This window comes from Chiloscyllium plagiosum, chromosome 33 (assembly GCF_004010195.1).
Source record: "Chiloscyllium plagiosum isolate BGI_BamShark_2017 chromosome 33, ASM401019v2, whole genome shotgun sequence".
Taxonomy (NCBI): Eukaryota; Metazoa; Chordata; class Chondrichthyes; order Orectolobiformes; family Hemiscylliidae; genus Chiloscyllium; species Chiloscyllium plagiosum.
The window spans coordinates 31,456,896-31,474,093 of NC_057742.1; the positions used below are offsets into that span (position 1 = coordinate 31,456,896).

Sequence of the window (17,198 nt, forward strand, 5' to 3'; positions counted from 1 at the left end):
ATAGAGGTTTGGTGGGTGTAGGGAAACAGAGGCTGGGGGTGCTGTAAATTCAGTGAAGCCAATATGAAATACAAGAATGAATATTTTAAATTAACATCTCAGGGATGGATCAGCAAAGATGGAATGTTAGGTAAGCAACACTGCATTCATGTAATTAAATGTTGTACAAGTTGAAAGGCTATTAAGTAACCGGAGTCAGTATGCTGCAAATCCTTCCCTGTCTCATCTACCCTGATACTCAAGAATTGAAAGGAATTCATGGACAGCTTTCTCTCAGAGACTGAGATTACCCAGCCAGTTGCCACCATCTCTTCCCACCAGACTAACAGGTCAAACATTCTCTAACATTCTCACCTTGTTCTCATTGTGAACATCCCCTTCAGCATCCCCAATTGCACAACCATTGGTGACTGCATATAGCTACAGAGATCCTAAATACAGGATTTCCGTCCTGATAAAAGGTCTGGAAAGCACTCAGAGTCTATGGGGAAGTAGATTCAATTGAAGCATTCAAAAGGGAATTAGACTGTTATCAGCATGTGCACAGTTATAGAGAGAAGGTGGGACAATGGCATTGTGAATTGCTCACATGGAAAGTTGGTGCAGGCATAATTGCCCAACTGTCTGCAGCATTTCCAAATCCTATGAAAACCTTTCCAATTACCCACTCCCTTTATGACAGTTCTTTAAATCATCTGATCATTTTTCATCACCTGTTCCAATATCTCTTGCGGCCTGGTGGAAAATTTTGCATGATAGCAGTCCAATGAAGCATCTTGAGATGTTTTATTAAAGGTGCCATATAAATTCAAGTTGTAGGTGACAGGGAAATCAATTGCTGAGGTCACAAGATTAGGGGTAATGGTTTCAATTACAATGACAGTAAGGTAGGGTCAGAGTCAGTCATATTGCACAGGTAGAAGCAAGCAGGATGTGGGAATGATGTGGTATAATTTGGAGATCAGGTCTGTATCAGAGTGGCATTTATCATCCTTCATGAATATGGAATGATAGTCAAATAGTAAGGGGTACTCGGTTTATGACGAAAATTTAGAAGTTTTGATCTTCTCTTTTTTAGTTGGACAAAATACTGATGTGTGTCTTGAACAGCGAGTCAGGCAGCTTATCTGGAGGATCTAGTTCAAAATTAAATGGGACCGTTCAAGAATTCATCTTCCAAATCTAAACTAGGATTTAAACACAAATACCTATTGTAGCAGTTGAAAATTTTTCAATGGTACTCAGCTGCCAGATTGAACAGGACAGATCTGAGTAAATGTCAAATGCAAGACTTTTTTCGCTGCGGAGTATAGTGCAGTTTGATGAAGTTCTTTCAAACGAGCCCTTATAAACAGGGAATTTACATAATTTTCCACTCACCTGAGGTAAAGGGCAACAGTTCCAGCCGCCAGCGTTATTTTTGCAGCAACTGCTCCCTGATGGGCATATTGTACCATCATCACAGATCTCGTCCTTCATTTTTTCCATACTGTTTGTAAGCTTTAGGACCATGGGAATGGAAGAATCCTTCATCTCACACATTCCTTTCTGAACATCACATGTGTAGCCACTGGGACAACAGTGTATATGATCTTCACAGCAAACTGCCTATTAGTACAAAATAACAATATAAAATTAAGATGCAAGTTCAAACAAAAAATTCAACATCCATCTTAATCCTTCTGAGATTCCCCCGCACTTTTGAAGCCTGCAGGGTGGGCTGTGCATGCGTGTGTTTGCAACAGTTAAACTCTATCCAGTGTGAAACACAAATCCAACTGCAGTTCAGAATACCATCTGGAGGTTCACTCCTTCACCAATTTACACAATACTACCGAAAAAAATAGCAATCACCCGAAATATTCAACACACATGATGAATCAATAATCATCTGATACTGTGAAGAGGCAGACTTGAAATGCAGTGAATGTTGTGATGAAATAAAACTTAAGTATCAGATCAATGTGGGGAGCATACTAGATATTGTTAATCCATAATCGTCGGTATTTCAATTTTTCTTCCTGAAAATCCATTTCTCAGTAATACGATTTTCTGAGGAAGGCTACTAAATATACATTCAAACTCCACTCTCATTCCAGTTTACACACAATTTGCCTCCCAGCTGGAAAAGAAAGTGCTGATAGCATTATTAAAAGAATGGAACTTCATTCACTGCTTTGAATATCTACCTCAAACAAAGATTCTACATATTGTCAATGATACGTTTTCTAGTGTTCAGGTCAAGATTTTTGTTATTAAAACCAACCTGTGGAATGGGACAGCATGCCCAACCTCCTGAAGTGCCCTTGCAGCATGTTTGATTGTCAGCACAGCTCTTGGTTTCATCACACTTGACATTCCTTATTGTACCCTGCACAATAGCTGGAGTCTTGGTCATCCAGGGAATAGAGATGCCCATCTTATAGCAATCTCCAGTATCAGGATTGCATTTGAAGCCCTTAGGACAACAATCTGGTCTTTGTATGTGGTCTTTGCAGCAAACTTTCTGATTGGGAAAATAAACATGCAATAAATTAATCATAGCCCCAAATTTTCTCCTATTAAAATTGATTTTGGGATACAAACATAATTTAAAACTTTCTGACCTACAATTATGTCAACATTTGTATTTCAAATCATTGTTGGCAGAGTTGCACCTTAAATATTCTTTCATTGTTTACCTCTCCCGAAGCTGTAAGCAATGTTTTCTGTTTATTTACAGTAAGTCAATAGTGAAGTCTCTTGGTAATTGTTATCAGTTGCTGATTATTTAACCATTTAACATTTACCTTCAGTTCTTGAAAGCCAATGAATATATTTTACAGTTGAATTCAAGGCCTGTGACATGCTCTTGTATCCACAGTATTTATATGGCGAGTTCAGTTCATTTTCTGAACACTGGTAACCCCCCCGAATGTTGATAGGGGAAGATTTCGTGATAGCAATGCCACTGAATGTCAAGGGGCCATGGTTAGATTCTCTCTTCTCAGGGATGGTCATTTCCTGGCCCTTATGCGACTCTAGTGTTCTGAAGTGGGAAGGTGATTAACGTACAAGTTGAAGATGGTTGGACCTAGCACACTGTCGTGACAAAATCCCACAAAGACGGCCTGAAACAGGATGACTGACTCCAGTAAACTCAGTCATCTTACCTTGGGTGTGACTCTAACCAGCAGTTTTCTCTTCCTTGATTCTCACCCAATTCCCATTGACTCTAGTTTTGCCAAGGCTTCACAGTTAAATTCGGTTTCAATATGGTTGTGTGCAAGATAAATCGTGTCTCAAACTTGATTGAGATTTTTGAGCAAGTAATCAACATGATTGATGAGGGCAGAACAGTAGGTATTATTTACTTGGATTTTAGTAAAACCTTTGACAAGTCCCGCATGTTAGATTAATTAATAAAGTTAGATCACATGGAATTCAGGGTGAGCTTGCCAATTGGATACCAGATTGGCTTAATGGCAGCAGACAGAGTGTGATGATGGAAGGTTGCTTTTTGGACTGCAGGCATATGACCGGTCGTGTTCCACAAGGATCGGTACTGGCTCCACTTTTGTTTCTCATTTATATAAGTGATTTAGATGAGAATATAGAAGCATGGTTCGTAAGTTTGCAGATGACATCAAAATTGGTGGTACAGTAGACAACGAAGGAGGTTATCTAAAGTTACAAAGAGATCTTGTTCACTTGGGTCAATGGGATGAAGAATAGTAGATGGAGTTTAATTTGGATAAATGCAAGGTATTGTATTTTGATAATTCGAACAAGGACAGGATTTATACAATTAAAAAGACAGTCTCGGTTAGTTTTGTAGAATAGAGACACTTAGGGGCTCAAGTACATAATTCTTTGAAATTTGTGTCTTGGGTAGACAAAGTGGTTAAGAAAGTGTTTAGCACGCTTGTCTTCATTGCTCAGACCTTCGAGTAAAAGGGTTGGGACATCATGTTAAGGTTGTACAGTACATTGATGAGGCCTATTTTGGAGTAGTATGTTCAATTCTGGTCCTTCCATTATAGGAAGAATATCAAGTTACAGAGGGCTCAAAAAAGATCTACCAGGATGTTGCCAGGAATGGAGGGTTTGAATTATGAAGACAGCCTGGACAGATTGGGACTTTTTTCACTGGAGCGTATGAGATTGAGGGGTGACTTTATAGATGTTTATAAAATCATGAGGGGTACAGTTACAGTGAATTGCAGGTGCCTTCACCCTAATGTGGGGAATTTCAAGACTGGGGCATATTTTTAAGTTAAGAGGAGAACGATTAAAAAAATGATATGGGGCAATTATTTGATTTTAAACACAGATTGGTTCATGTGTGGAATAAACTTCCAGAAGAAGTGGTGAATGCAAGTACTGTTACAACATTTAAAAGACATTTAGATAAGGACCAGAATAAGGAATGTTTGGAGGGGTATAGGCTTAGCGCAAGAGGGTGGGACTAGTTTAGCCTAGGATTATGTTCTGCTTGATTGGACCAATAGGTCAGTTTTAGTGTTGCAAGACTCTATGATACTATTATCAAGGGCAGTCACACGCCTCACCTCTGAAATTCAGTTCTATTTCGGCTGTACACTTATCCTCACCCTTTCCCACATTACACTGTCAGGTTTTTGCCCACTCACTTAATTTGCCGATATTTTTCTGTTGATTCCTTGAGACATCCTCACCATTTGCTTTCCCACAATTTTGAGTGATCCGCAAACTTGGTAATAGCATACTCATTTCCCTCACCCATGTCATCAATATAGTTGTAAATAATTGTGGCCCCAACACTGACCTCCCGAAACACTCCACTAGATACAGCTTGCTATCCTGAAATTGCCTGTTTTAACCCAACACTATCTTCTGTTAATTAGTCAATCCTCTATCCATGAAAATCTACAACTCTCAATACCATGCAGTCATCCTATTAAGTAACTTTTACTTAATAGGATGAGTCATTACCCCAAATGCATTTTGGAAATTCAAATATATTATATTGACTGGCTCCTTTTTATCTATACTGCTGTTAAGTCTCCAAAGAATTCTAATAAATTTGTCAGTCATCACTTCCCTTCATGAAGCCATAATGACGCTACCTAATTTTGTATCTCAGAATGAGATTACCCAGCCAGTTGCCTCCACCAGTTTAACAGGTCTCTGACATTCGAATCCTGTTCTCAGTGTGAACATCCCCTTCAGTGTTCCCAATTTAATTGCACAACCATTGATGACTGCATTATGCTACAGAGACCCTAAATACAGGAATTCCCTCCTGATAAAGGTTTGGAAAGCACTCAGAGTCTATGGTGAAGTAGGTTCAGTTGGGGTTCAAAAGGGAATTAGATTGACTTTGGAAAAGAAAGAATGTGCATGGTTATAGGGAGAAGGTGGGACAATGGCATTGTGAATTACTCACATGGCAAGTTGTTGCAGCCATAATTAGCCAACTGTCTGCAGCATTTCTAAATCCTATGAAAACCTCTCCAATTACTCTCTTACTTTATGACAGTTCTTTAAATCACCTGATCATTTTTCGTCACCGGTCCCAATATCTCCTATGGCCTAGTGGAAACTTTTGCATCATAGCATTACTGTGAAGCATGTGCCATATAGATTCAAGCTGTAGGTGGCAAGATTAGGGGTAATGATTTCAATTTCAATGGCAGTAAGGTAGGGTCAGAGTCAGTCATGTTATACAGGTAGAAGCAAGCAGGATGTGGGAGGGATGTGATAGGATTTGAAGATTGGTGCTGCATCAAAGTAACATGCTTCAGACTTCATGAATGATGGTCAAATGGTGAGGGGTACTTGGTTTATGACAAAAATTTAGAAGTTTTGATCTGCCTGTTTTTTAGTTTAAAATACAGTGTGTCTTGAACTAAGGCTTGAACATTTGTACCTACTGTAGTAGGCAAAAGCTTTTCAATGGTACACAGCTGCCAGATCAAAAAGGACAGATCTGACTAAACGTCAAATGCAAGATTCCTCACTGTGGAGGATAGTGCGATTTGATGATGTCCTTTCAAATGATCTCTTATTAACAGGAAAATTGCACAAATGTTCCTCTAACCTGAGGTAAAGAGCAACAGCTCCAGCTGCCAGTCTTATTTCTGCAGCAACTGCTCCATCACGTGCATTTTATACCATCATCACAAGTCTTACCTTCATTTTTTCCATACTGCTTGTCAACTTCAGGACCATGGGAATGAAAGAATCCTTCGTCTTACATAAGCCTTTCTGAATGTCACATGTGTAGCCATTGGGACAACAGTGTGTATGATCTTCACAGCAAACTGCCTATTGGTACAAAAGCAACAATATATTAAGTTGTATTTAATCACAGCATTCACTGCATTTCAAATCTGGCTCTTTCCAGCTTCCAGATGGTTTTTGATGCATCATGTGTGTGGATATTTTGGGTGATCTATCTTTTGGGGGTCGTATTATTGGAAAAGAAACATACCTCCAGCTGGTATTCTGAACTGCAGGTGGATTTGTGTTACACAGTGGATAGTGTTTAACTGTTGGAAACATGCATGAACACTGAATTGAATTGAATTGAATTTATTGTCACATATACCGAGGCACAATGAAAAGCTTTGTCTTGCAAGCAATACAGGCAGATCACAGAGTTAAATAGCATAGATAGTAAATCATAGGTAAACAGCAGGAAAAACAAAAACACAGATACAGGGACATGTTAAGAGTTTGAGAGTCCATTCAGTATTCTAACAACAGTAGGGTAGAAACTGTTGCGTAACCGGCTGGGGAGGCTGGGGAGAGAAGGCTTCTATACCTTCTCTCTGATTGTACAGGTTGTAGAAAAACATTGCCAGGGTGGGATGGATCATTAAAAATGCTGGCAGCCTTTCCTTGACAGCGAGCCTGGTAGATGGATTCTACACATGGGAGGTTGGCCTTTGTGACTGTCCGGGCCGAGCTCACTATTCTCTGTAACCATCTCCAATGTTGAATGGTGTAGTTGCCATACCAGGTAGTGATAAATCAAGACAGAATGCTCTCGATGGCGCACCTGTAAAAGTTGGCAAGGGTATTCACCGTCATGCCAAATTTCCTCAGCTGCCTGAGGAAGGGGAGATGTTGTTGGGCCTTTGTAACCAGTGCGTCCACATGAAGAGTCCAAGAAAGGTTGTTGTGGATGACCACTCTCAAGAGCTTGACATGCTTCACTCATTCCACCTCTGCTGTTAGTGTGTAGGGGGGTATGAGTAACATCCCACTGAAAGTCAATAACGAGTTCCTTGGTTTTTGCTGGCATTGAGAGCTAGAGCACCATTTTTCCAGGTCTTCCACCTCCCATCTGTAGTCTGTTTCGTCGCCGTCTGAGAGTTCACCAACTATGGTGGTGTCATCAGCTAACTTGTAAATGGAATTGCAGTCATGGGTATACACTGTGTACAGTAGGGGGCTGAGTGCGCATGCCGGGGGCTCCTGTGTAAGTGAATGAAATATTGTCCCCATTCTTCACTGATTGTGGTCTGTGGGTCAGGAAACTGAGGATCCAGTTGCAGAGAGTGGGGTTTAGTCCAACATCACTAAGTTTAGTAATCAGTCTCAAGGGGGTAATAGTGTTAAAGGTTAAACTGTAGTCAATGAGTAGGATTCTTATGCAGCTATTCTTGGTGTCAAGATGTTCGAGGGAGGAGTGAAGGGCAAATGATATGGATCTGTTATTCCGATACGCAAATTGGAGTGGTCAAGAATCGTGGGGAGGCTTGAGCTGATTAATGCTATGACCAGCCTTTCAAAGCACTTCATGACCACCGAGGTGAGGGTCACTGGGCGGTAGTCATTGAGACATGCTGCATGAGCCGCCTTAGGCACAGGGATGATGTTGGCCCTTTTGAAGCAGGCAGGGACAGGGGACTGCTGCAGCGAGAGGTTGAAGATGTCCCAGAACACCTCTGCCAGTTGATCTGCGCATGCTCTGAGTGCGCAGCGTGGTACTCCATCTGGTCCCATCACTTTCCCTGAATTCACACGAAGGAAAACTGATCTGACCTCTGATGTTGGGACAGGTTCGTCAGGACTTGTCAGAATAGGTGTTACCTCTCTGCCGAAATTCTGCTCAAAGCGAGCATAGAAGGCTTTGAGGTGTTGTCATCGCCTGCTATCTTGCACTGTCTCTTTTTAGAACCTGTGATGTCATTCAGTCCTTGCCATAATCGCTGGGTGTCTGTCTGGATCTCTAGTTTGGATCAGTATTGATCCTGGGCTGTCTTAATGGCTCTGCAAAGGTCATACTTAGATTTCTTATATTTGAGTGGGTCTCCTGATCTGAAGGCCTCACGCCTGGTTTTTAGCAGGTTCTCTATGTCCTGATTCATCCAGGGTTTCCTGCTGGGGTACATCCGCATTGATTTCCTCGGTATGCAGTCCTCCACACATTTGCTGTTAAAGTCTGTGACAATGTCGTCCATAGGTAACTGTTTGAAAATGTCCCAATCTGCCGATTCCAGACAGCACTGGAGTTGATCCTCTGCCTCCTCCAACCAGCACTGGACCTCTATCCGCGAGGGAGCCTCCTGGCTAGAGTTTTTGCCTGTAAGCCGGGAGAAGCATGGCATTATGGTTGGAGTTCCCAAAATGAGGGCAGGGGATGGAGCGGTACACATCCTTCCCAGTGGTGTAACAGTGGTCTAAAATGTTCGTGCCCCTGGTGGAGCAGGTAATGTTCTGGTGGTACTCCGGCAACACCTTCCTTAGGTTGGCTTGATTAAAGTCGCCAGTTACAATAAACAGGGCCTCAGGGTGTTCAGTCTCCAGGGTGTTAGTAGTGGAATACAGCACATCCAGAGCTTCCTCAACCTTTGCTTGTGGCGATATGTACACAGCAGTGGTACATTCCAGTGGTAGATAGAAGGGGGCGACAGTTGAACATTCCGCTTTGCAGGCATTAAAAAGTACAGGGGGAGGAAACTAGATATCCTTAGCATTCCTGATATTCCACTTTTCAGTAATAAGGTTTATTGGGCAACGTTACTGAATGTACACTCTTAACTCCACTTCCCCTCCAGCTTACACAAAAATCTTTTTCAAATGAAAGCCAAATTAAGGTGCTGATACTATTATTGTAACAATAGATCTTCACTCTCAGCTTTGAAAATGTACCTCTCACAAAGATTCTGCATATTATCATAGATACGGTTTCAAGTGTTCTGGTCAAGATTTTTGTTCTGAAAACCAACCTGTGGAATGGGGCAGCACGCCCAATCTCCTGAAAGGCCCTCGCAGCATGTTTGATTGTCAGGACAGCTCTTGGTTTCATCACACTTGACATCCCTCACTGTAACTTGCACAATAGCTGGAGTCTTGGTCATCCAGGGGATAGAGATGCCCCTCTGGTAGCAGTGTCCTTCCGAATCACATTCGAAGCCATGAGGACAACAATGTACGTGGTCTTCGCAGCAAACTGCCTAATGGGGAAAAAAGAACACGCGATAAATTAATCACAATCCCAAATTTTTTCCTGTAAAAGTTGCTTTTGGGGTACAAACATCATTTTAAACTTTCTGACCTACAATTATGTCAACATTTGTATTTCAAGTCATTATTGGCAGAGTTGCACCGTAACTATTCTTTCAGTGCTTACCTCTCCCGAAGCCGCAAATAATGGCATACCAAGACTCTCACCAAGCAGACCTAAAAATAAGGCGTTATCCTGTTGAAATTGCAACACAGCCAGGACAATTTGCATGCCAAGCAGCATAAACAGCATTTGACAGAGCTAATCAATCCACAACCCACCAATCCCATATCAGATCCAAGCCTGTAGTTCTGCCACATGCAGTCACTAAAGTGGTGGACAATTTAACAAATAACAGGAGGATATTTTATAAATATCCCAATCCTCAAAGATGGGACAGGCCAGCAAAGGAGCTTACAAGACAATCTTGCAATATTTGAAGCACCTTCAGCCAGAGGTGCTGACTAGATGATCCTTCATGGCCTCTTCCATAAATTCCAAACATCATAGATACCAAGCTTAAGCCAATGTTCATATGATGTCAAAAAATGACTGAAGACTTGATACTGCAACATACTGTCAATAGAATTGAAGACTTGTGCTCCAGAACTAGCCACACCCCTAGTCAAGTTGCTCCAGTAGTGTTGCACATTGGCATTTACTAGCAACGTGGAAAATTGCACAGGTACATCCTGTCCATAAAAAGGAGGGCAAATTCAACCCAGCACAATCAAACAGTCTACTCTCATTTATTAGCCAAGTGGTAGAATATGTCATCAATAGTTTCAACAAGTATCATTTACTCAATTACCTCCACAATGACACTTAGTTTGGGTTCTACCAGGGCCACTCGGTTCCTGACTCACCCTTAACAATTTCTCCATCGAATCCTCCACTTCCTCCAGATGAAAGGGGTAGCCATGGGCTCCAGCTAAGCCTGTCTCTTTGTTGGCTACTTAGAATAGTCCATCTTCCATAATTACGCCAGCACCACTCCCCACCTCTTCCTCCGCTGCATTGATGACTGCATCGGCACCACCTCGTGCTCCCGCGAGGAGGTTGAGGAGTTCATCAACTTCACTAACACATTCCACCCAGACTTTAAATTCACTGGATCATCTCTGACACCTCCCTCCCCTTCCTGGACCTCTCCATCTCCATCAATGACGACCGACTTAACACTGACATTTTTTAGAAATCCACCGACTCCCACAGCTACCTGGATTACACCTCATCAGACCCTACCTCCTGCAAAAATGCTATCCCGTATTCCCAATTCCTCCGCCTCTGCTGTATCTGCTCCCAGGAGGACCAGTTCCACCACAGAACATACCAGATGGCCTTTTTCTTTAAAGACTGTAATTTCCCTTCCCATGTGGTTGAAGATGCCCTCCAAAGCATCTCATCCACGCCATTCACCTCTGCCCTCAAACCCCACCTCTCCAACCGCAACAAGGACAGAACCCCTCCTGGTCCTCACCTTCCACCCTGCTAATCTCCCCATAAACTGCGCCATGCGCCGACATTTCTGCCACCTCCAAACGGACCCCACCACGAGGGATATATTTCCCTCCCCACCCCTTTCTGCCTTCTGCAAAGGCCATTCCCTCAGTGACTACCTGGTCAGGTCAATGCCCAACAACCGACCCTCCCCTCCTAGCATCTTCCCCTGCCACCACAGAAATTGCAAAACCTGCGCCCACACCTCACCCCCAGTCTCCATCCAAGGCCCCAAAGGAGCCTTCCACATCCATACTTTCACCTGCGCATCCATCAATGGTCATTTGTTGTATTTGTTGCTCCCGATGTGGTCTCCTTGACATTGGGGAGACTGGACGCCTTCTCACAGATCACTTTAGGGAAATCTCCGGGTCACCTGTACCAATCAATCCTACCGCCCCGTGGTTGAATATTTCAACTCCACCTCCCACTCTGCTGAGGACATGCAGGTCCTGGGCCTCCTCCACCCAATGCCTGGAGGAAGAACGCTTCATTTTCTGCCTTGGAACACTTCAGCCCCAGGGCATCAATGTGGACTTCCACCTGTTTCCTCATTCACCCTCTCCCCACCTTACCCCAGTTCCAACATTTATCTCTCCAGCCCAGAGGCTCACTGCCTCATTCCTGATGAAGGGCTTTTGCCTGAAATGTCGATTTTCCTGCTCCACGGATGCTGCCTGACTTCCTGTGCTTCTCCAGCACCACTCTAATCTAGATCCTGACTATCATAGCCTTGGTACAAGAAACTGGAACTCATGAGGGGAAGAGAGGCAGCATTTCTGATAGCGTGGCTTCAAAGAAGCTCTGATCAAACACAGCATCAGGAAAAACATTCGCCCTGGTTGGAGTCAGATGGTAAGGAAGGTGGTTATGATTGCTGAGGGAAAATCATCTTAACCCCAGAAATTCACTGCAAGAGTTCCTCAGCCGTTGCATCACCCTCCCTCCATCAAAAGGTCAGGAGTGGGGATCTTCGTTAATAATTACTGTTGTGGTTAAATTACCACAAGCTATCTTTAATTCAGCTACTTTTTAAGAAACCTCACAATCAAGTACTGAAACAATTGCTTGGAACTTTATTGTGCCTATCAACCAAATAAGACCCCAAAGTAACCAAGTCAAGTCTCACAATCCAACTAGGCTATTACCCATGATTCCAATCAACAGTGTCTGTTTCTAGATGTGTCCTGGAGTTGAATTTTTCTGTTCTTCAAGTTTGTGGTTTGACATTATTAATGATCCTTTAGATTCTTTCGTCCAAAACATTGACTACTCCTCTGGAGCTATCAAATCTGCAACATGCCTCCTGGTCAGAAATAGCTTCCCTGTTCCTTGTTACATTTGGCATCAACTGCCTTTTCAAAGGCACAGCTTTCCTGTTATTAACTCTTGAGATCATGCTATACAGCAGGCATTTATCAGGAAGTGTTAGAAGTTGTTTACATAGCTTTGACTTCTTCTCCCAGGCATGGCGAATTTCTTTCAATTCTGGAATAACAGTTTGTCCTGGACTCTTAACAGTTTATCCCAGAATGAGTTATTGTTGTTTCTTTCAATTCATGACCAGTTATCAACTTTCTGAAGTTTACACCATCACATTACCACAAAGTTCAGGACTATTTTCAACTTCTAAGATACTGAAGCAGTCTGTGTCAAAATACAGTAAGACCTGGAGAACATTCCAGCTTGGGATGGTGAGTGGCAAGTAACATTTGCACCACAAAAAATGCCATGCAATAACCATCTCCAATAAGCAAGAGTCTAACTATTGGCCTTTGACATTCAGCACACACAATACTCTGGGTGGGTCTCATCAAGGTCCTGCATAATTGCAGCAAGATATTTCTGTTCCTGTCTTTGAATCATTTTGCTATGAAGACCTTTTTCACCAACTGCTGTACTGCATGCTCACTTTGTGACTGGTGATCAAGAACACCTTCCATTTTCTCAAAACATCTCCATTAAGAGAATAATGTGCCTTCCTATTTCTCCCTCCAAAGTCAACAATCTTACATTTAGCCATATCATACTAAACATTTGTGTACCAAAAGTTAGTGATAAATTCAATGCTTTAAAAGTTGTCAAAACTTGAGCAAATAATACCGAAGTAAGTACGAACTATCACTCGAAGAAACAAATACCAGGGGAGCTAATGGAGCTAAAGGCCAATGAGTCCCCTGGACTTAATGAGATAAGAGATGCATTGGTAGTAATTTTCCAAAAATCCTTAGATTCAGAATAAGTCCCAGAGGATTGGAAAACTGTCATTGGAACACCTTTATTTAAAAAGGAAAGAAAGACAAAAAAAAGAGACTGCAGGCCAGTTAATTTAATATCAATCATTGGGAAAATGTTATAAATGAGTTGATTATAAAGGATATAATAACAGAGCTTTTAGATAGCCATAACAATCAAGCAGAGCAAGGATGGCTCCATGAAAGGAAATCATGCCTGACGTATTTATTAAAGCCTCTGAGGAGGTAACAAGCAGGGTAGATAGAGGTTAACCATTATATGGAATATATTCGAATTTCCAAGTAGCATTCTACGGAGTATGACACAAAAGGTTACTTCAGATAAAAGCCCATGGCTTGGGGTAATTTATTAGCATGGTTAGAGGATGGGCTAACAAATAGAAAACAGAGTTGGGATAAAGAGGAAACTTTCAGGATGGCAACCTGCAACTATGGAGTGCCAAAGGAATCCGTGCAGGGCCCACAATCGTACAAGATATATTAATGATTTGGAAGACGGAAGTAAATGTACTAACATCACGTTTGTGGATGACACAAAATTAAGTGGAAAGACAAGTAATGAGGATGCCATGGGAGTATAAAGAGGGGTATAGACAGACTTTGTAGATCGAATACAATATGAGAAAGAGTGAGGTTATGCACTTTGGCAGGAATTGAAAAGCGGAATGTCACTTGAATGGAGAAAGACTGCAGAAAGCTGTGGTACAGCTGTGGTACAGTGGAATTTGGGCATCCTAGTGCATGAATCATAAAAAGCTGTTGTTTCAAGTTCTATACATCATAAGGAAGGCAAATGGAAATCGGCCTTTTTCTCATAGAGAACAAGAATAGGAAGGTTAGTTAAAACTGTACAAGCATGAGTCATAACACATTTGGAATACTGTTGACAATTTTGGTCCTAATATCTAAGGAAATTCATATTGCTGTTGGAGCAGGATGACCCCAACTTCGAGATTTTTATAAGAGTAGAGATTTGGCAGATTAAGCTTGCGTTCATTACAGTCTAGAAGAATAAGAAGGCTCCTTATTTTAAAAAAATAATTAGGCTTTTGAGGAATTTGAAAGGGTAGATGCTCAGAAGTTGTTTACCCTGTGGGAGAATTCGGTCCAGAGAGCATAACCCTTGAATGAGGAGTGACTCATTTGAGAGAGAGATAAGAAGAAACTTTTTCTTAGGATGATGAATCGGTGGAATTCTTTCCCCACAGAGGGCTGTTAAGTCTGGGTTGCTATGTATATTCAAGCTGAGATAGAATAGTTTTTAATCATTCAGGAAATAAAGGGTTATGGGGTTAAGGCAGCAAAGTGGAGTTGAGAATCATCAGATCATCCACGATTTCATTGAGTGGTGGAGTAGATGCAATGGGCCATAGCCGATTTAGGCTCCTACGTCTTATGGTTTATTGGATAAAGCAGCCTGCTTGATTTGCAGCCCGTCCATCAACTTCAATATTTAACCCCCACCACCAACTCAGAAGCAGTAGTATGCACCACTTATAAGAAAGATACACTGTCAAAACTCACCAAAGCCTCTTCAATTGCATTTTCCTCCACCATCTAGAAGGACAAGGGTACATGGATAGGAAAGATTTAGAGAGATACAGGCCAAGTGCAGCTAAATGGGACTAGTTCGTTTCAGGTCAGCATGGACAGGTTGGGCCTGAAGGCCTATTTCCATGCTGTATGACTCCACGACAGAAACACAGGAATAACATTGCCAAACCTTCACTATTCCAGGTCTAAAATGTAGAACTGCTTTAGCAGGACAGGGTTCTATCTACACCATGTGAACCATAGGAGTTCAATGCAGCACTCAGCACCATCTTCGCAAAGACAATTAGGGTCACAATAAATGCTGGCTAAGCCAGCAGATTCTGTGAATGGTAAAGAAAACACAGTAAAATGCATTTCACTTGGTGTCTATGGTAAACTCAAGACTAAGACCAAAATATGTGGAGTCAAGAGATAAGAAACAGAATAAAGAGCCAGCTGGCCACAAAACAGTGTATAAGGGTTAAATAAAACTATTTATTGAATGTAGTAAGTGGTCAAAAGTGACAGTTACTTAGAAAATTCTTACAGAGCACAACATGGTAGCTCACAGATATTTCTCTGGCTGGTTAAATCAAAGAACAAAATCCAGGATTGCTGTTAAGCCACTTAAGACTGACATGCGGAGGAAATACATCAGAGTGTGATGTTTTGGAATTCTCGATCCAGAGGGCCAAAGAAACTTGATCACTTTGCATGTTCAAAACAGAAATCCTTAGATTTTTTGAGGCAATAACGTCAATGGATAGGAGGATATGGGGGAGGTGATACAGTTAAATTACAAGGAGGTAAATGATCGGCCATGATCGAATTGAAAGGCTGAGCAACCACAATGGCCTACTCCTGTTTCCATGCTCCACAATAATAGCTGCTGAAACCACTGTTAATTACCATCTACAGGAAACAGTTTGGATTCATCATTTTTTTTAATTACATTACAGTGTGGAAACAGGCCCTTTGGCCCAACAAGTCCACACCGACCTGCCGAAGCGCAACCCACCCATACCCCTACATTTACCCCTTACCTAACACTACGGACAATTTAGCATGGCCAATTCACCTGACCTGCACATCTTTGGACTGTGGGAGGAAACCGGAGCACCCAGAGGAAACCCACGCAGACACGGGGAGAATGTGCAAACTCCACACAGTCAGTCACCTGAGGCGGGAATTGAACCCGGGTCTCAGGCGCTGTGAGGCAGCAGTGCTAACCACTGTGCCACCATGCCGCCCACCAATGGGGACAATGAATTGGGGAGGTCAGTACAGTTAACACAGGGAGGACTGCAATAACAGACAGTCTTGATAAGCTTGCAGAAAGGACGTGTCATTAGTAAACTAATACCCACAATAACTACATTAATGAAATGCGAAGTGGTGCATTTTGGGCAGAAAAAAAGCCACATGGACTGAAAAGTGGCAGGTAACATTTACATCATACGAATATCAGGCAATAACCAACTCCAACAAAAGTATAAAAAAAAGTCTCCCCTACCACTGCCATGCAGGATATCACCGTTGACCACAAACCCAGCCCATCTAGGGTATAAAAGGAGATCAGAGGCCTGCTTTTTTGCAGCATATAACTCAACACCTAACTCGCTAAAGCCTACCTATCAAATGAAATGTGCAAGTCATGGTGTGATTCTTTCTACTGGTCTGGATGAGTGCAGTTCTAACACTCACAGGGAAGGCCATTCATTCCCTTGAGCCTGTTCCTCCATTCAAGGAGATCCTAATCCATACACTTGCCTTTGGCCCATATTTCTTAATACCTTTGCTTAACAAAAAAAATTCTCTCCTATTCAAAGTTACAACTGACCAAGCACCACCTGTCATTTATGGAAGAGTGTTCCAAACATCTACCATTCTTTACGTATAGAAGTGCTTTCCAACATCTCTCCTGAATAGTCTAACCCAAATTCTCAGATGATGCCCCCTAGTTCTAGAATCTCCACCCAGCGGAAATAGTTTATATACACTGCCCATTCCTAAAGACTACAACAAATCATTCTTTAACTTTGTAAATTCTAGAGAAAACAGGTCCAATTTGTATAATCTCTCCTCACAGCATAATACCTGAAGCCAGGTATCATTCTTGAAAACCTATGTTGTACTCCCTCCAAGAACAATATATTCTTCGTAAGATGTGGTGCCTAAGAATGGGTCTGGGTGGGTTGCGCTTCGGCGGGTCAGTGTGGACTTGTTGGGCCGAAGGGCCTGTTTCCACACTGTAAGTAATCTAATCTAATCTAATCTAATCTAATCTAATCTAATCTAATCTAATCTAAATCTGCTCTCAGTACTGCAAGTGGGGTCTAACCAGGGTTTTGTATAACAACAGCAGACTTTCGGTATCATTATGCTCCAGTCCTCTATATATCAAGGCCAGCAGTAGCTTTCTTGATTATTTT

General features: G+C 42.0%; 1 protein-coding gene across 6 annotated transcripts in view; it reads right to left on the minus strand.

Annotated features, from left to right (window-relative positions):
* The window catches only part of LOC122539986 (progranulin-like), a 106,459-nt gene that overhangs the window by 24,986 nt on the left and 64,275 nt on the right, over window positions 1–17,198 (minus strand). For all 6 annotated transcript variants that reach the window (XM_043675243.1, XM_043675241.1, XM_043675239.1 and 3 more), the window contains exons 9-12: window positions 9,201–9,428; window positions 6,154–6,288; window positions 2,267–2,506; window positions 1,381–1,608 (exon numbers count right to left, since the gene is read on the minus strand). In XM_043675243.1, the coding sequence (XP_043531178.1) occupies window positions 1,381–1,608; window positions 2,267–2,506; window positions 6,154–6,288; window positions 9,201–9,428 (831 nt within the window). The remainder of the gene's footprint in view (window positions 1–1,380; window positions 1,609–2,266; window positions 2,507–6,153; window positions 6,289–9,200; window positions 9,429–17,198) is intronic.